Below are 20383 nucleotides of genomic sequence, written 5' to 3'. Positions count from 1 at the left end.
CCGACTCAGGGGTTGGAGCGGTTCTGTCACAACGGAAGGGAGGTAAGCTCCACCCTTGTGCCTTCTTCTCCCGCCGTCTGTCCCCTGCAGAGAGGAACTACGATGTCGGAGATCGGGAACTGCTGGCGATAAAACTAGCCTTGGAGGAGTGGCGGCACTGGTTGGAGGGCGCGGCTCAGCCTTTCCTCGTCTGGACAGACCACAAGAACCTAGCATACCTGCAATCAGCGAAGAGGCTCAATGCCCGACAGGCTAGGTGGGCCCTGTTTTTCACCCGTTTCCACTTCACCATCTCTTACAGACCCGGTTCCCGGAATGTCAAACCTGACGCCCTGTCCCGTCAGTTCTCAGCCTCGGAGGACCCCACTGAGCCCGCTCCTGTTCTCCCCGCCACCTGTGTCGTGGGCGCCATCTCCTGGGAGATCGAAGCAACCGTTCGGGAGGCTCAGGTGTTGGAACCGGATCCGGGAGGTGGGCCAGCCCAACGTCTCTACGTCCCTCAATCGGTACGTTCTCAAGTACTTCATTGGGCCCACACTGCCCGCTTTACTTGCCACCCAGGGGTCCACCGCACTATCAACTTCCTCCAGCGCTATTTCTGGTGGCCCTCTCTGACCAAAGACACTCGGGAGTACGTCTCCGCCTGCGCGACCTGCGCCCGGAACAAACCGTCTCGTCAGCCACCCGCTGGACAGCTCAATCCCCTGTCGACTCCATCCAGGCCTTGGTCCCATATAGCTTTGGACTTTGTGACCGGACTGCCGCCATCAGCAGGTAACACTGTCATACTTACCATCGTAGATCGTTTTTCTAAAGCTGCCCACTTCATAGCTCTACCCAAGCTTCCCACAGCGATGGAGACTGCACGGCTGCTTACCCTCCACGTGTTTCGTTTGCACGGGATCCCGGAGGACATCGTTTCTGACAGAGGTCCCCAGTTCACATCTGGCGTCTGGAAGGAATTCTGCTCCTCTTTGGGGGCGAAGGTCAGTCTAACCTCCGGTTACCATCCCCAAAGCAACGGTCAGTGTGAGCGGGCTAACCAAGAGCTTGAGGCAGTATTGCGGTGCATAGCGTCCTCTAACCAGTCCATCTGGAGTGATGAACTGCCCTGGATTGAGTACGCCCATAACAGCTTGACTTCCTCCGCCACCGGTCGGTCTCCCTTCGAGGTCTCACTGGGTTTCCAGCCGCCTCTCTTCCCCTCTGTTGAAGGTGAGCACTCTGTACCGTCTGTTCAGGCCCATCTACGTAGGTGCCGACGAGCTTGGCGGGCCGCACGGACAGTGTTGCTGCGCACCAAGGACCGAAACAAACGGATCGCAGACCGCCACCGCACACCCGCTCCAGCATACGCCGTGGGACAAAAGGTATGGCTGTCCACACGCTTTGTTCCTCTCCGAACTGAATCCAAAAAACTCAGTCCAAACTTCATTGGTCCGTTTGAGGTTTCGGCGCTGGTTAACCCTGTCTCTGTGAAACTCCAGCTGCCACGCAACATGAGGATTCACAATGTGTTCCACGTCTCCCAAATCAAACCTGTCCAGAGTAGCCCTCTGTGCCCTCCTTCCAGGCCCCCTCCGCCCGCCCGGCTTGTGGATGGCTTGCCCGCCTATTCCATCACGCGGATTATGGACTCTCGCCGCTGCGGGCGTGGCTTCCAGTACCTGGTGGACTGGGAGGGCTATGGCATTGAGGAACGGTCCTGGGTTCCGCGGGCCGCCGTCCTGGACAGGCGCATGCTGCGGGCCTTCCATCGGTCTCATCCTGGTAAGCCTAGTGGGTCGCCGGGGGGCTCCCGTTGAGGGGGGGGGGTACTGTCATGGTCCCTGTGCCCCGCTGGTCGACCCTCTATTAGGCAATATGTTTGGTGTGTTTGCTCTCTCTCTCTCTCGCGCTCTCTCTCTCGCCGCGGCGACGCTCATTGCGGGCTCCCGCTGCTGGCCACACACCTGCTCTCATCATCGCACCGGCCGCTGATTCCAGCTGAGTACTGCACTACTTAAGATGGCGAGTCTGCACTAGTCTTCGCTGGATCGTTGAGCTATCAGCGTCAGTCAAACTTGTGTATCTGCCAACCTGAATCTTGAAAGCCCTTTGTTATTATCCCGCTAACCTGACCTTTTTGTGTTTAGATCGTTTTGGAAACCAGATTCTGAGAGGAGTGACTGAGGAGGAGTTTTTGTACAGAAAGTGTGGAGCACCTTTCCCCCTAACCCTGTGTCCCCACGGACCCTGGCGACCCGGACCCCTTTCCCCTGCACGTTGTATATAGCCACTTGGTGATTGTGTCCACTGTAAATAAACGCACTGTTCTTCGCTTAAAGGAACACCCTGGCCTGTGCCTGAGTCTCTTTCGGAAACCTTATCAGTCTCAATGCTCTTAATGTGAGAATGTCTGGAAAATGTTCATTCATTTACAAAAAGTGTCTTCATCAAACCTCCAGGGGTTTCCTTTTGTTCCTCATTCAGTCCAGGAAGACTTCTTAGAAGTTAATGATGCTCCGGGGCTCTTTACAGGTGTGGCAGTTTGAGACAATAATTTTGTCTACTTGTTAAAAATGTCATCCTGAATTCTGGATTTATGGTATAGATATACCAGCAGTCTTCACAGTTTTACATTTTATGGAACATTCTTGTGGACAATGGGCCAAAGCAACTGACTTAAATGTGTGCACTTTGAGCCAAATCAAACACATGCATATGTCTGTGTGCTGACCTCCTGGTCTGATATTGTAAAGCAGGAAATATGTGAGATTGCATCTAAATCACGCTGTTCAAACAAAGAAGCTCCTTCTCTATCGTTGCCTGATTAAACAAAGAATGGATTGATTGATTGTGTTGTCTTACTACGCATTCGGAGATTATTCCCAACATCTCTTCCAACTGTTGTCCTTTTGCAACACAAAAAGCTTCAGGGTCAAGAAATGATTTCCTGCTGGCGTGGACTGCAGTCATGACTTCCTTTCACTATGCATTATGACAGCGCTGATTATGCCCCTGGCCTCGCACGGTCATGTTGCAGCTGGTCCTATTCATTCATTTTGACTTTTAAAATGCCCCATGATGTCACACTGGGATGTTTTGTTTTCTTGCTGCATCTCCTCTGACACATGGACAACATTTTTAAGGGGAATACCGTTTTATTTTTTTTAATCCCTCAATTGTACACCAGAGTACACTTTAAGACAGAGACAGAAACTGAGAGGGGTGTTAGGGCTGAGCTGGTGTCATAGAAAAGGCGTTTGGGAATAGCAGGTCGGTCCCTGGTCATGATCTGCCTGTTCTGTGATGGAGAGATGCTCCGACCTCAAACATCTGGAAATGATACAAGGATAGACTGACACCGGTGCAGACACTGAGGAACTGTGAAGCAACCTCGTAGGAAAGACAAAGAGAGAATTCCTCCTTCAGCGCAGATGACTTAATAACACGCTGTCCATTTCCACCGCAGGCTATGATCTGAATGAGAATGCTTATGGGACGTCATCCTCCTCTAAGGTACAAATAAAAACGCATTATTTTCATTACATGCTTTTATGTTATAGTAAAGTCATTGGACAAACCAGTCTGTTTCTGCAGGCCTAAAGCATTCCACACAATAAAGCTGCGCTGATAAATGGTATGTGCCACAGATGATCTGACAGTATCACATGTTAAAGTTTACACTTATACAGTCGAACCCACACAGATTTTATCGTCCGGTCTTTCCCGCAGCACGAGGGCGCAGCAGGCTGTTAAGTTTAAATGTCGCTCCAGGTCACGTGTAAAGGCAACAGTCCTGTGTGTGGTTGTGGTAGCACCGTTCACCCCCTGCTTCTGCTGCCTCCAAGTGGCAAAGCAAAAGAATAAAAAAGCTAATGCAGCTCATCATGTAGCGCTGTGGACGCAGGTTTTTGTTTGAGTCTTTAAAGACTAAATAATCCACAGGGAGAATGTATTTATGTAAGCTTTGACTCAAACCAGGAGAGTTGAACTGTTTTAATTGATTTTCTTTGACTAACATTCTTGAGCATGTGTGACAGAAGGTGTCTGACCTCTTGCTGTGAGGTCTATACTATGAGACTCCAGATTAACTTTACTGAGAAGGTCAGTCACTGAATCTCTTTCTTCTTTGAATTCTGTTTAAAACACACTTTCTCAAATCATCATTTGCCTGATTTCCTTAACTGTGTTTTTACCTTATCCATCAACCCTGGTGTCCAAATGACACACTTGCAAATAAAAATGGCTCCTAACAAGAGAATATTTCAGGGTTTCACTTTTTTGGACAAAGTTTGAAGAAATTAACCAGACAACAACCAGACCACTTGGCAATGATTCTGCTTCTACTTAGACTCTGCCCTGAGCTCTGTTAGTGCTTAGAAGTAAAAGACAGAGCGAGATACTGGAACGACATGCTCAGCCGACACTGTGCAGCAAATCAGGCCTCATCTAGAGAGATGACGACAAGCAGCAACAAAGCTCTGATCTGAAGGCAAACGGCAAATGTCTTCATGTGTATTCGAGTGTCAGTAGGACTCAGACATCACATACTGTCTTTGCTGATTACACCTCACGATGTGGCTCAGGCAACACTGGAGACAGTACAAAGTAAAAATGTGCAAGCTGGACATGACCATGTGGACAGTTTTGTGGTGTCCGGCCAGGATTTGTGTGTTTTCTTACACTATTAGTTTGGCCAAACGCTGACACAAAACCAGTCAATATCACCGCCCTGTCTGACAATCTGAAACTGGCACAATCAGCAACTTCTTTAAATCACTTCGTAAAGATTATTTTTGGATAAGGTTCTGACTAAAATCTTTATTTTATTGTGGTGTCCAACACATTTTATGTTTTCATCTGCACTCCATTATCTTTTTGTTGGCCTCCATTTTCCTTCCTCACTTTAGAACTTTTTGTTCTTTACTGCAAATACTGTTAAAGAAGTGATCGTTGACTAAGAACTGACTCAAACTGTAACCCCTTACTCTGTCAGCATGTCAGTGCTTGATAACAAAGGTGTAATCCAGCTTCACCTGAGAAAGTACCCTTAGAGAGAACCTCAGGAAGGGCAACGGTTCAAAGAAGCTGATACTGACACATAAAAATCATACATAAAAATTTTAAAAATAGACAATCAGTGAAAAGTCCTCGAACTATGCGAGATCTGCAGTTCTTCAGTGGCTTGGACCTGGCTGAGACATTCTGACAATTTCTGTACACAACACTGCCAATAAAATGAAAAAGACGGTGGTTGGAAAGTATTTTCTGTTTTGCTTGGAAGTGAACCAGGTGTTGCATCCAAAGCTGTCCATGATTCGCCCGACGTGCTCATCTGAGTTTTAATCTCTGGACCACGTCTCTGCTCATGACCACCGTATCCCGACTTTGTGGACTCACACGGAGCAGGCAGGATACAGTGGAGTTTTCCTATCAGTCAAATCTGCCTGGAAACAGTAACAGATGCTTCACAAGCACCTCGGTTAATGGAGGATGTATGTATCATTCAGTAGTTCCATATGTTAGGTCTGGCTGAGCTACACAGCGATATCAGTAAGGCTATGAGGAAAGACATGGGCTTTTAATTTGGCCTTCACAAGATACCAGGCTGCCTACCTGGAAAAAGGAAAAGCAGAAAAAAGCAGCCTTCAAAGTGAATACTGGGCTTTAGTGCAGCAGGCAAAGGATGACGTGTCTGAGCTCTGATCTTAGTTCCAACTTGACAATAGATTTCAGATACAGGGTGACATAACGTTACACATCAACCCACATTAAATCTGCCAAAATGGCTAAAAAACCCTTTTAATCAACATTCCAGTAAAATTAGTCTCAAACGCCCATCTGAGGTGAACCCAAAATCAACCAAGAGCTGTTCAGATGTCTGCAGATAAATACTTTTACACAGGTTTTTAAAAATGGGAACGGAAAAGCAAAAAAGGTCATTTGGACCCTCAAAGGACAAGGATATCTAACACAGAGTGTTTTTTCTTTCCTTCTTGAAACTAAACTTTGTGCATTTAAAAGAGTCAAAGCCAGCATCATTAAGATGCAAACTTCTGGACGAGCACAGCTGCGGAACACACTGAACATGTTCCCATTTACATCCTTTACACTTTATGCAGCTTATCAATAACATGCCAGTCACTGCATCAGTAATCAATGAGGACCAAACTCACTTCAGTGATTCTCTAAATCCCACTGCCTGCACTCTCACTACATGACAAAAGACATCTTCCTTCAGCATAGATGCTCATTACTTTTGGCTAAAGTAAGCATGCACTAGCTAGCATAACTCCTGGAGTTATTAAGGAGAAAACACAAACTTTTGTTGGGATGGTATTGGTTCCTCACAGGTAGAGCTGGGCGATAGAACGATAACGATATGTATTGCGAAATAACTTTTTCTCGATAGAAAAATTTAACTATTGCGATAGGCCTCATCTCTCTTGTCCTCTTAAAAGAAAACAAAGAACAGCCAATCCAAATTAAGTAGCGCAGAGCCGAACCAATCATAGCCGCAGCGTCATGTCACATGACTTGTTACGTACAGCACAAGTGCCAAGGCACACATGTGTATTTGTTTGGGAAGCAGCTAGCCGGGCTGCCCAGGTAATGGAGGAAATGAGTGTGCCGACTAGAGAAAAACCAACCAAGAGCGTGAGCGAAGGTTACCGAAGAAAAAACAGATGATGGTTCCAATGCCGGAGAGATTGTCGAACGGAAGGGCCACAGAAGTTCCGTGAGTGTGAAGGTATTTCGCTATTTCAAGTCTGACAAAAACAGAGAGTAGCGCACTGTAAATTGTGCCGAAAGCAAGTCTGGAAATACAATAAAGCGGTGCATGCTCAATCTCTGACTGAAAGCGCTAATTCGTCATTCGGCTTTTGTCAGACTAAAGTCACTGTTAAAACTGTTTGAAAAGCTAAGCTATACAACAAGGAGAGATTGAGAATTTCCTTTTAGTTCTCAGTTTATTTGATATTGACAAAAGTTAGTCAATTTTGTCTGTTCTTCAGTAAAACAAACTAAGATTTATTTTTAGAATTAAAATTTTGTTTCTAAGTGGAATTGACAATTTAGTGGTCTGTTTTGTTTTTTCTGTTTTGAAACTTAAACGCTTTAGCGGCTGCCCTTTGTGTAGTTTGCAATATTTGCCTTTATTTATCTGAAACTGAAGTCTCATGTTCCTTAAGTACATCTACCCTGTTGAACTTATTATGGGAAATAAATATTTTAATCAAAACAAGCTGCTGATTATTTCACATTTTACTTGTGAGCAACGGCACATTTAAATCTTACAAATATAGTTATTTGGCTTATATCGTGATATATATCGTTATCGCCTGAAATGAAAAAAACATATCGTGATATGAAAAAATCTTATATCGCCCAGCTCTACTCACAGGCTTTGAGGGTTTGTTTGTAGACTTGGGACTGACGTCTTGCTGTTGGTTGGTTTTGATTTCATCAAGTGAGTCACAATTAGAGAATCGTAGTGAATATATACAGTCAAGCCCATAATTATTCATACCCCTGTCAAATTTTGACTTAAAGCTACTTTTATGCAACCAGCAAGTGTTTTTTGACCGGAAATGACACAGGCGTATCCCAAAAGTTAATAAGACAATGTACAAGAGGCATTATTGTGGAAAAAAACCCCCCCATTTCTCAGCTTTTATTTACATTTGAGCAAAACGTGTCATGTCCAGAATTATTCATACTCTTCACAAACTGTCACAGTCTCTGGGAAAATCCAAAGTTCTATATCATTCCAAATAGTCCAAGCTGGTCTAAAGCATTCTAATTGCTCTAATTAATTGGGAACAGCTGTTTTAATCAACTCAACAGGTGAAAAACAGCAGCTCTCTGCAGTTGGTTTGTGGACAGTCATGGCTAAGACAAAGGAGCTCAGTGAGGACCTGTGGCTATGCATTGTGGCTGCTCACAAGTCAGGAAAGGGCTACAAGGCCATATCTAAATGTTTTCAAGTTCCAGTGGCTACAGTGCGAACTTCTGGTCTTCTTTGTTATGGTCAGATGAAACAAAAATTGAATTGTTTTGTCACAATAATGTTTCCTTCATTTGGCGTAAAAAAGGAGAAGCCTTCAACTCAAAGAACACCATCCCCACTGTCAAACATGGTGGTGGGAACCTAATGCTTTGGGGGTGTTTTTCAGCCAATGGACCAGGGAACCTAATCACAGTAAATGGCACCATGAGAAAAGAGCAATACATGAAGATTCTCAACAACAACATCAGGGAGTCTGCAGAGAAACTTGGCCTTGGGCACCAGTGGATAATGACCAAAAACACGCAGCAAAAGTGGTGAAGAAATGGTTAGCAGACAAAAACATTAACATTTTGCAGTGGCCCAGCCAGAGTCCTGACTTGAATCCAACTGAGAATCTGTGGAGGGAGCTAAAGATCAGGGTGATGGCAAGAAGACCCTCCAACCTGAAAGATTTGGAGCTCACTGCTAAAGATGAGTGGGCAAAAATGCCTGTGGAGACATGCAAAAAGCTGGTCTGCAATTATAGGAATTGTTTGATTGCTGCAATAGCCAATAAAGGCTTATCTATTGATTACTGAGAAGGGTATGAATAATTCTGGACATAAAACGTTTTGCTCAAATGTAAATAAAAGTTGAGAATTTTTTTTTTTTCCACAATGATGCCTCTTGTACATCGTCTTATTGTCTTTTGGGAAACACCTGTGTCATTTCTGCTCAGCCAAACTGTTGGTTCACTGTGTTTTTCAGGTACTGTAAAGGAGAGACAGTGAAATATATTTCAGGGGGTCCACAAACCCACAGGTTTGATGGCTTTAAACTTTGAAACACTGCCACTCCAAATGATTTCATCCTCTGTCGTGACAAATGTCTAATAACCGTTTTTTCTCTTAGTAGAAGATAATAAAATACTGACTCCAGCACAGCATGACGGAGTGAGATGGGGCCACTACATCTCATTACACTGTCAGCTGTGATTATATAGTCAAGCATCAAGATAAGATGGGTGTGGGAGTCATGAACCGATTATCTTGGTGGAACACCAAGCTCATTTTGGGTCTGCTTTAGTCCCACATGTTCAGTTTTGCTTATTATTCTATTTTTAAATAATTGATTTATTTGTCCTGGGTTTGGTTGGAATCCAGAACAGGGTCCAAATTTGTCACCAGTGTAGACTACTGTGCACCATGACAGTATTTTCCAGGCGGTTTCAGGGATGATCTAATCGCACAGAGATGCAATGAGACATATCGATGAAGGTCATGAATAAAAGGATCAGCAGCGTGCTGGATGGAAGGTTGGACTTGGCGTTTGACTCATAGGTCTGCAGGTCGCTCATGATGCAAAGCATTGATACATGTGGTGAAGTGTGTAAGTGCATGTATGTATGACATTTCAACCACACGTGTGTGTGTGACCATCACAGAGTGAAAGAAATATCCTATTCAGAGCTGACATGTGCATCAGTTCCTGTGGGTCAAACACACCAAGACAGATAACTACGCTGACACAACTGGAGCAGCACAATCCCCAAAGTATGTGTCAGGTCTCCCGACTAAAGCGCACAACCTGCACAGGAAACACGAGGCAACAGTTAAGACAACATTCAGCATCATTCACGAGTGGATTCCCCAAAGCGTCTGCCATGAAAGATATTTGTGGACTGTCTGAAAGATGTTCCAGAAAGCACTTTACCCTGAACAACAGTAACCTTTAAAGTGGCTCCATTCACTCTTCAGCTCCTGACTACTGGGGTTTAAATCATCAGCTCTGTTCTGCACACAGAGTATGCACGAATGGTTCTGAGTTCACCGCACGCGTCAGCGGTGAACTCCATGCAGACAACGTCGTTCTCCTGCTCGCTTTAGTAAGAAAAAGTCTCAGAACCATGCTTCAGCTTTTTAAAACATATTGGTGGCATTAAAGGGAAAAAACTTCTTTTCATTCTTTCCATTACGGCTCTGTGTGTTCTTCAGTTCCACACGGTCCCAGCGGTCTGTGCAGAGGAGGCTGGGAACGCTGGGAATGAAAGTAAGAGTACTAATTGAGCTCAGAGTGAATGTGGCCAGTTTGAAGGAGAAAATCTGACATCACAGCTTTAGCGAAAACCTCCAAACTCCCAAAGAGACGAATCGATCTCTCCTCACCTGTTCTCTCAGCTCACCTGGAGATATGATGCAGTGGCTGAGACACTTTTACCTGTTCACCTTTACCCTTGTCGGTCGGGCTGACTCTGACTGACACAATGGCCGCACAGGGAGTACTCTGTGCTCGAGAGAAGGGGAAGTCCAGATTTCAGGACTGCCAAATCAGCCCAGAGAACAGTGACATCTATAAAGGGGTCAAAACGAACCAGATTTTTTTTTAATGTTAGTGGGAACAAAACAACCTGTTGTGAAATTTGTTACGGACAAATTACTTCTCCTGTGGTTTTAAGATTGCTTTGGGTCTTTTTGTTTCACATGGAAACCCTCACAGTAAATTACATAAAGATGGATTCCGTCCATAACACTAAACACATCATGTACACACAGTTAAACTACAGCTGAAATTACATTAGTCATTCCTTTTGGCTGTCGCAGATCATGTGAGAGTGAAAAGTGAAGGACTGTCCAACCGAAAAGTTTCCTAATCTTCTGACTGGCAGAGGGAGGGGCGCCACAAAGGAAGCATAAAATCAAACCTGTTGAGCGTGCAGATTAGCATTTAAAGCTGCAATTGTGTAACATTAGAAAAAGGTGAACCAAGAAATTGGAAACTGAAAGCTTCCTCCTGCAAATCTCCTCTCTTTCCCCTCACTGTCCAAAGCTCCTCCTCCCCCTCTCTCACAGGTTAGAGTCCTCTGCTTAATCCATTTCATCTTAGTATCTGTGATGGACTTTTAAATGTGCATGCAGTTATTTTCATTCTGGAAATGCAGAAACAGGTGTGGCTCGCATGTTTTCTCCACCTCTCAGATCAGCCAGAGTCAGCTTTAAGTGCTCTCAGCCAAATCAATATTTTTTTTAGGTTTTATGACTTAATGATGTCGTGGACTAACTTAGGATAAACTGAGTTTTTGACGACATCAATAACATCAAGGCTTATGGATCTATCTGAAGTGGCCAACATAAAAAGTTCATTCATGTCACCTTTAGCCTCAAATAATCTTAAATGCAATGCTAGTTGCAAACGCAATATAAGGTTACTCCAAATGGCCAATACAGCTATTATAGCTGATATGTGGCAAGCTGACAGGGGTTAGCCTAGAACTGTAAACCACAGTCAAACAATAACACTAGAAATATCTTGATGAACGAGTTGAACCTCGCTGTTTAACGTTATTGTACTCTTTGGCTCACATGAGTAAAGTCATCAGAGTCGGGCAGCCAAAACGTTACGCTGTCTGACTTCTCTTTGATTTAACAAAGACAGCCAAGGTGTTTCCATATGGCACCATCGGGCACACACTGATTTTTTTTTTTGATATAACCAGTATAACCAGTATAACCAGACCCCTTCCATCTACTCAAACTAACCTGGAGTTAACCTGGAATCAATAAATCATTCACTGCACCGAAGCCCATGTTAACCATGTAGGATAATGTAAATAAGTTAAAACAAACATTAGATTTTCCACTTTTAAGAGTGAAAAAACTTAATTTGTTGGTTTGAAAACTGGTAACTGTAGTTTCTGTGACTCCTCTTGTAATTTTATTACTGCAATTTCAAATATGGAGCTTGTTCTTTGGGTAAATTTTGTGTTAATTTGTGTTCCGTGGGTTCTAGTCAACTGTGATTGTTCACAGTCTGTGTCACAGCTTAAATATATAAAGAAGAAATAGCTTTAATATCCTTAGAAAACATATCAGAGTTCTGCCTGCTGGAACGTGCTTATTCTACTTCATGGATGAGTGTCAGAGCCTTCCTCAAATGGTTTGGGGATGTTATACAATTGTGCCTAAAGTAATTAAACTAAACTGTAGGAAGTGTTGCACCTCTCCGATTTTGAGAGCAGATGTTTAATGTGATCACGTTTAGTAAGAGAGAGAGAGAGAGAGAGAGAGGTTCAATCTCTTTGGGAGCCAGTTGCATCATGTAATGTTGGGACTCAAACAGAGTGTTTGACATCCTCAACATTTGGTGTTAATTTAATGAGCAAACACAAGAAATCACACCAGTTACTCACTCTAATATGAAACACAGCGTTAGCCTGGTGTTACTTTGCTCTTATTACAAATTCGCACAAATCCAAAATAATTAAACACATTGCAGATGTCGGCTCGGAAGCAGCCCGACACGGCGCGCTTGTTTCTGCACCCCAAGGCACCCTGAGGCCAAAATATGAATGGGTGGGTTGAGTTTGAGCTCTTGCTTATGACAGAGTGTCTCAGGGGTGGGGAACAAGGGACGCGTATGACATCATGGCGACCAAACAATCACAGCACAATCACAGTGGCTGCTTTCCCAAAATGTCTGCTAGCGAGACCTTTGAACATTTTCCTCTTTTGGATTAAAAACACCAAATTAAACATCATCTAGAATTTGGATTTCCAGATTAATTTTAGAGCAGAAGCATTTTGGGAAACCCAGATCAGATCACATGATGCTGGAAGCAGGAGCACAACCGTCTAATCGGCTTAGGCGTTACCTCCGCTGGTCCTCCATTGTTGTTACTGGCTGGAATAGCTGTCTACACAGCAAACACAGAGGCACACACATCAACATCACGTACCAGAAGATATTACACAGGCTTTCATGGTAACAGTGACAAACCTGCAACAGTCACGGAAAAAATGAACTGATCTTCAAGTGGAGTCAAGTTTGCATGCACTTGTGTTTAACTGGCACTTGAAGTCTTTCCTTCAAACCAAGTCACTAAACAACTATTATGGATCATCTCGTTCATTAAATAGTGAAAGTGATTTAAGGAAGTTCTAATTTATTCAAGAAGAAAGGTGGATTAATTACAGAGATTGTTACTGAGCAGGATGTTATAATATATAACTATGACAGAATCAAACCGGCCTTTTTGCTTCGGGGTTGTGATAAGCTACACTAACTTCCACATTAGGGGGTGATTCAAGTTCCTTTCACATTCGTATTCAGGACAGAAAACACTGGACTCTGCATGCAAACTTGTTTACTACATAGTAGTGTTGCACAGCGTATGGGGAACATTTGGTCCACACACTCATGTCTGCCATAGGCTACATGCTAACATATACAAGTGTTATTAAAGCAGTAAAGCTCTGAGGCATAGTATGTGCAGCGGTGTTTTCACAAAGAGGAATGGACTTCAGACAAGCTGTCTAAACAGGGTGGTGGTTTTCTTTTCAGACTAACTCACACTGGATGTTTCTCCTCTCTCTGCTTCCATGTCCTCTCGGTCTCACGGTCTCCTGTAAGTAATTAATGTATGAAAGCATTTGTGCTGCGAGAGCCTTTCTGAGCGGGTCTCACCTGTGTTACTATGTCGTTTGAATGGGTTGAGCGTCGCTTTAGCCTTGGAGGTCCAGTTGGCGGTGGTGGAGCCGAAGGAGCTGGAGGACAGAGACTTGCCCAGGTTGTCTGAGCTCACCTTCTTGGTGTTGTTGGTAGCTGTCTTACTCCAGTCTGCACACAAGAAACAATCAATTATCTCCAGATTTTTAGAGAAGATATCAGTTGGACAAAAATGTGTTGTAGGGTTTTTTCTTCAATGCTAATGTTCCTCAATCTTATTGAAGTCCAGTGTCAGACACAATGAATGGACCTCTCTAATAATTCTCCACATTTTTCTTCTAGAGGAACATGTACAACTTTAGATTTTGACTAAACAATTCACAGTCAACATGAACTATATCTACACTATTTCCATTTTCTGGATTTTTGCAACTGAAGTTTAATGTGCTGAGATTAAAAATGTTCAGGATGTTTGAATACCAGGTGAAATCTTGTCATTATGCATATTTAACCTTTAAACATCATGTTTCCAGCTGTTTAGAACAATTCCCAACAACACCTGTTTAAATTCAGCTGGCCTGGACAGAATGTGGACAGATGAATGAAACCATTACAAATGATTCCTTCTTTTTCCAGTTGAATAATTCTCCAATGAAAGAAACATAATCTGTGGTTTTGATAACCTATCCAACTGTTGCCAAAACAAAGAAAAGGAAAATCCTGTCCTATCAGACTGAAGAGGTCCCAACAGAACATAAAAAAGCAAGTCTAACTTTTACTTTCACAGCTTCTCAGGATGTTTTAGGCCTTTAATTTTCCGGTTTTTGAACAGACGTCTGTGAAGATCACTTTGTTCATTTTCATCTTGAACCTGAACTGAGAGATTTTGGCTTTAACACGAACATGTATCATGAACTCATTCCAACAAGTTTAAAAAGACATCATAATCTGAATTTTTATCAAATGAAAAATAAATTAAATGAGTTGTTTCTCTCCAAACATGTTTCGGCTGAAACATTCAGAGATGTTACTGTATAAGTGAATAAACGGATCTCACACACGTCCATGTGAAAGAAGTGTTCACTCACTGAAAACCTTCACATGTTAAAGCGAAGCAAGGGCTAGAGCATTTGTCCTCTCTCTCCTTTCATAAAATCACTGCTGGCACTAAAGTGGAGCTCTTTGGATTTGTGAGTTCAATCATGTAAAAAGTACTTTTCAGGACATGACTGATAACAGTCAGTAAATACTGGATCTTTCGCCTGCTCTGAGGTTGTTCTTGTCATTCTTAAAGTGCTCTTGAGCATGAGGAACATCTCCTCATGTCATTGGCTGTTTTTTCACTCGTTTCCAGTCCAGTCCTTGTACCTACTTAACACTTAACATACGAATCATTCAAGCATAAAAAGGCTCCGAACTAAAGTCATGAATCAGTGTCATGGCAGACATCTGAGGAAAGAACCAGTTTTAAAAGATGAACAGTATCTGCCACTGATGTCCTAAACAGGCAAACATCCAGCTCTCCAGGTTGTATTTCTCTGTATTTATGCATCTATTTTCTATTTTTCAAGCAAAACTTTATCTGTGGTTGGAGACTTTTGCACAGTAATTTTTTGGCATCAAGTGAAACTCGCTGATTTCTCTTAAATGAAATGGCACCCGGACAGCACATCCTGAGACTGAGCGCACCTGGAGGACTTCCTGGGTTTATCTTTTTTATTACCTATGAAGCTGTGGCGACTTAGCTTTTATATTTTTAATAAAACGTCCTTTTATTTTTTTTTTCTGCTGCCGTGGGAACCTGGCAGGGGTCCGGCAGACAGATCTGAGAGGGGAGACGTGAACTAGCCTTGACCTGAAAAAGGCAGACAGACAGATGGGATACCTGAGTTGTCTGACAGCTTGAATCGGCCACAGCAGAGGTATCTCCTCCACTGCTTCTGCACGTTTTCTTTCAGGGCGCAGTGGAAAATAAATATGAAGAGGCCTAAAAAAAGACAGGTAGAAATAGAATGAGTTATTCCACCACAGCAGACCTGCTGACAGGTAAAAATAACTGCTTGGGTCATCTTACAGTTATCGTCTCTGCACAAACCTGCTCTATAACCTTTTATCTTTACACATAACACAACTCAGCTGACGGATTAAACATGTTCACACTATCACGCTATGCGGTCACTTCACCTTGCAGCGAGTTGAAGATGGAGAAGAGGTACATGAACGTCAGCTTGACCGGTCCCCAGGCAAAGAAAGCAAAGCCCCATGTCATTCCCAGCAGGAAGGTGAGGCTGATGGCGCTCCGTAGGTTTCGGAGAACCTGGATCACAGCAGGAGAGAATTTTAAAGTGCTAAACGTTCCCTCCTTTCCTTGTCTCCTTAGTTTACTTCCTTTTCCAGAAGCACATGAGAAACTTCATTAATGGTGTACAGTAACTCTTTCCTCTGTCTCTGACATCAGCCTTAAAACCATTTAGACGTTTCAGACCGCCTTAAGGCTGCTGACACCTGCGTTTATACTTGTTTGTTGTTATGATATTGCAGGAATGTCAGGGTGAATTTTTAATCCAGAGAGTTATTACAACAGACAGAAAGTTTTTTTTTTTCTATCATGAAACTCAGTCTCAGTCCAGATCACTGGGCGTGAGTACAGACCTCTTCCCGCAGCGTGCGGTTGCTGCGTTTGCCGTTGCGTCCGCAGATCTGCAGCATCACCACGACAAACATGGCCAGGTTGAGCAGAAACACCAGGCAGAAGTAACCAACGCAGGTGGTGTAGAAGACGGTTTCATTGGTAATCCAGCAGCTGACAAGGAAACACACACATGCCCATTCAAACTATTAAAGAGCGATTTAAGGTTTTTTCACACATCATCCACTTTATTATAATGAAACTAAATTCTGCCTTAATCAATTTGAAATGCAGTAAACTCAAACTAAGTGAAAGTGCTCTGGTCATCCCGTTATAGTAAACCCTGCTCTGAGTGTTAGGACTGAGGGTTGCTTTAAAGTGAGATTTTGTGCAGCTGCTCAGTTTGATCGTTTTTGGGGGTTTTGCAGGATAACAGACAGAATCAGCTGCAGGTGCTCGAACACGTCAGTTCAGATAAATGACAAGAAATCATCACATCCATATTTAGTGATGTGGTTTGTAGACCTGTTATTGAGATTCTAGGCACACTTACAACTTTGACCCTCCTTTGTGTTCTTCTGCTTTGTACGCGCCTTTGTCCACCACAGCGACGATCCCAACCAGCGCAGCAGGAAGGCCTGGAACACACACAGCACACCGTCCGCACATTAACGTCAGTGTCCCGGGTCTCTTACACTTACATCACAATCACAGACTGAAATGGCATCAAACTGTTTTATCTTATAAATTAAACCCACGTCCTCATATCAAGACAGAAAAGTATTCAACAATTATCTAACGAGGTAACGGCCTCCTCTTTGTAGTGTATGTTTATGTGCATATCAGCGCCATCTAATCCCAAACCGCTCAGAGAAATTAAAATCGCATCTCAAACGAGAGCTCCGGTCTCAGGAGGATAATATAAATCTTAGAAGATATTTTCTCTGAGGAATGTTCGGTGCGCTGGTGCACATCTGTTCAGGATAGTAAAAGGTTTACATGCACTTAGATCTGTCTGTAAGAGATTATTAATCATATTCAGCAGGAATGATGTGAAGCTGAAGCTGTGCCGTGTGTTTTTGCCCTGAGACACCCGCAGCTTCACAGAGTTCCAAATCTCCCTCCAAACGAAGACTTGACTTGTGCACAACAGCAGGAGCTTCAGTAATTATTAATCATAATTTTTTCCTGATGCAGAGAAATGCTAAACCATGTTGGACACTTTTACTTTATTCATGATCTTTTGTTGTCTTTGTGGGTCTGTGTGGATCAGCAGTGGGCGACTCACCCCACCCCACGATGCAGAACTTCAGGATGTACCGGCGGATGTAGGTGTTAAAGACTTTGACCAGAGCAATGTACATATGGACCGATTCTAGCCCCATCCAGGTGAAGGAGGTCAGAAGAAAGTAGTGGAGGAAAATGGCCACAGCCAAGCACAGCCCATTGTTTTCCATGGTGCTCAACCAGCTGTCCAGCAGGAACACCATGTTGAGAAACAGCAGGGATGTGCTGAGGTTCATCAGGATCTTCGACGGGTAGTCACGCCGCAGCTTCCTGTGAGGAAAAGAGGAGGAAAGCACAAAGTTCTGCGTGGTTACATTCTGATATTGTCGAGAAATATATTTGCTGCAGTTTTCCGAATATTCTCATCACTCTAGTCAAAGCCGCATGTTTCTCAAGTTTCTCTCGGGTTTCCTGCTCCAAATATTTCTGTGACTTTGAAATTTATTGGTGATTCACAACATTTGAGCTGAAAGCCTTCAGAGCACCGTGAGTGACCCATGTGCGCTCCATTTACCCAACACAGAGCCAAAAACACACTAAATGTCTTTCTTCGTGCACGCATCACTGACATCAATGACATCACTGAAAAAAAGTGATAACAGTGATGCATGCAACCCTCTGTCCTCCACACCATCCTACGCCTCCTTTTCAGACTACAGGTGTTCACACCTGGGACAACAGGCTCTGCTGATTAGTGTTGTTTGCACTCATGTAAACCTGGGAAAGATGATGGTTTGGGTTTAAACAGACTCTGTATAAACAGCTTGCATTTTAAACAGTGATGCTTGGCTCTGGGATTTAAATGTGAAGCCAAGAGAAACAAAGGAGTGGCATTTATATTGCACTGTTTTAGTCCTTCTGACTCTGCAAAGTGCTTTTACAAGCTTAATGCAGCATTTTAAGAGCTGAAAGAGAGCGACCCATGCTGCTTTTACTGTAAACCCAGGGGTCACAGCACTGGAGCCAAAGGACACGTCGTGCACATCTGTGAGACACCATCACCTCTGAGAGAGCAGCGGTGTTTCACACTCTGGTAGGAACAACTCGAGGAAACTACAGATGATGGAAATCCAGACTGTCTTCCAACACTTTGTGTAGTTCTGCTTTAACAAACTGACTCGCTTTTGTCACCAAGGTAACAATGACATCACTGATGGAAAAATGGATGAGGAGAGGTGATAGCCAGGCACTGGAAGCTGGAGGGGTCGTGCTGCGGCCGAACGGTGGACTCACTCGAAGGCGATGTACGTGAGCAGCGTGGCAGCAGAGAAGATGGCAGAGATGCCGCAGCCGATGTTGCTGATGTAGGTCAGAATTTTGTTGTTCTTCTCATCGATGGAGGCCGAAGTCCGAGAGATGTCCTGAAGAGAGACACGGCAACGGTCAGATGATGTCAGAATGAAGGAAACGCACATGAACAACAAAGAAGGCCAGAGTGCAACCTTGGAGACCATCATGACCATGACAAAAAACATGAAAGGATCCACACAACGTGACATGAATGTGGCGCCCGTGCCAGGACATTGGTGTGACAGGTGTTTGAGGACAGCTCGGACACACACACTCACAGGAACACGGCGGTCTTACCAGGAGGACACCGAAGTGTGTGAGGTGGTCACACTCGCACACGGTTTTGTTGGCAGTAGAATCGGTGGAGTTTTTTGTGCAGCCTTCTTTGTTCCAACCCCCAGTTCCATCTAGTGGTGACACAGAGGCATTACAGCAAAGTCAACTCAACACGTAATGAAAACGTGTAATTTTGATCATGGCTCAAGAGTTAGGAGTTCGCCTTGTAATTGGAAGGTTGCCGGTTCGAGCCCCGGCTTGGACAGTCTCGGTCGTTGTGTCCTTGGGCAAGACACTTCACCCGTTGCCTACTGGTGGTGGTCAGAGGGCCCGGTGGCGCCAGTGTCCGGCAGCCTCGCCTCTGTCAGTGCGCCCCAGGGTGGCTGTGGCTACAATGTAGCTTGCCATCACCAGTGTGTGAATGTGTGTGTGAATGGGTGGATGACTGGTTGTATAAAGCGCTTTGGGGTCCTTAGGGACTATGTAAAAGCGCTATACAAATACAGGCCATTTACCATTTAAAGAGATTAAAAGATTGATTTCTTTCTAATAATAAAATATAATATAATAAATGTTTGTTTTTTTTATAATGAATAAAGCACTGCTCAGGATTCAGGAGCTCAAAATATTTCTCTGAAGTTTCTACAAAGTTTGAGGGCGGCTGCTCCGAAGCCAAATATCTGTACTGAGATAAGACTGCGCACAAACGTCCTCTCCAGTAATTACTGGAGCTGCCAAATGTACCAGAATTCTCTGCTGAAAGAGCAACCAGACCGTCAAAGTAAAAGTGCAGCAGGACGGAGGTGTGACGAGCTGTAACAACTGCCGATGGTCGTATCACAACTCCCTGCAGATCTGAGGACCAGTGGTGAACCTGAGGTGAGCGATGAGGCGACGGACAGACTTACCGTTCTTCTTGAAGTCCCAGAAAACGCACACCAGATTCTCAGAAGCCTGAGAGGATAGAAGAGCAATGACTCAGCAGCAAGTTCAAGTAGGCAGACGCTCAGAGCCACTCGTGATCACACCTGGCTCATTTCTGCATGATTTTCCGACATTGTCATTTCAAATCCTTCAGCACATCTCCAGGAACTACATTCTTACTGCCAGTTTTTAGTAATATGGATTAATAATGTTAATAAATGTATTAATAAAGCTCAGAAAAAAGGGAACATGAGAAACATGAAGGTGATTTATATGACACAGACAACACAATAAAGCACAGGTCAAAGAAAGGAAGTGAAAAGAGTAACACGAATATGTAAATAATGTTTATAAAGTCCAAAAATGGAACAGAGAAGAAAGGAAAAAACGTGAACGCTCACCTGCTCAGAGCGGTGAGTGATCTCGATCCTCACTGGGTCCATCAGGTTGTGGATGGAGAAGTTCCCCACGCTGGTCGCCACTACGTAGCTGATCAATTCATTTTCCTCCTTTTTCTGAAAAACACGTCATGTTAAGACACCCTAAAACATCAGCCTTTG

The 20383-nt window shown here is 43.9% G+C and overlaps 1 protein-coding gene across 4 annotated transcripts in view; it reads right to left on the bottom strand.

The window, feature by feature from the left end:
* Positions 1-20383, bottom strand: part of adgrg6 (adhesion G protein-coupled receptor G6) — a 116713-nt gene that overhangs the window by 13867 nt on the left and 82463 nt on the right. For all 4 annotated transcript variants that reach the window (XM_039598705.1, XM_039598707.1, XM_039598706.1 and 1 more), the window contains 10 exons: positions 20225-20338; positions 19808-19853; positions 18921-19030; positions 18567-18694; positions 17335-17603; positions 16600-16684; positions 16070-16220; positions 15602-15734; positions 15303-15404; positions 13436-13588 (listed from right to left, as the gene is read on the bottom strand). In XM_039598705.1, the coding sequence (XP_039454639.1) occupies positions 13436-13588; positions 15303-15404; positions 15602-15734; positions 16070-16220; positions 16600-16684; positions 17335-17603; positions 18567-18694; positions 18921-19030; positions 19808-19853; positions 20225-20338 (1291 nt within the window). The remainder of the gene's footprint in view (positions 1-13435; positions 13589-15302; positions 15405-15601; positions 15735-16069; positions 16221-16599; positions 16685-17334; positions 17604-18566; positions 18695-18920; positions 19031-19807; positions 19854-20224; positions 20339-20383) is intronic.

The sequence above is a fragment of the Oreochromis aureus genome, linkage group 15 (assembly GCF_013358895.1).
Source record: "Oreochromis aureus strain Israel breed Guangdong linkage group 15, ZZ_aureus, whole genome shotgun sequence".
Taxonomy (NCBI): domain Eukaryota; kingdom Metazoa; phylum Chordata; class Actinopteri; order Cichliformes; family Cichlidae; genus Oreochromis; species Oreochromis aureus.
Note: the sequence above shows the minus strand (reverse complement) of the source record. Positions and strands in the feature narration are given on the sequence as shown.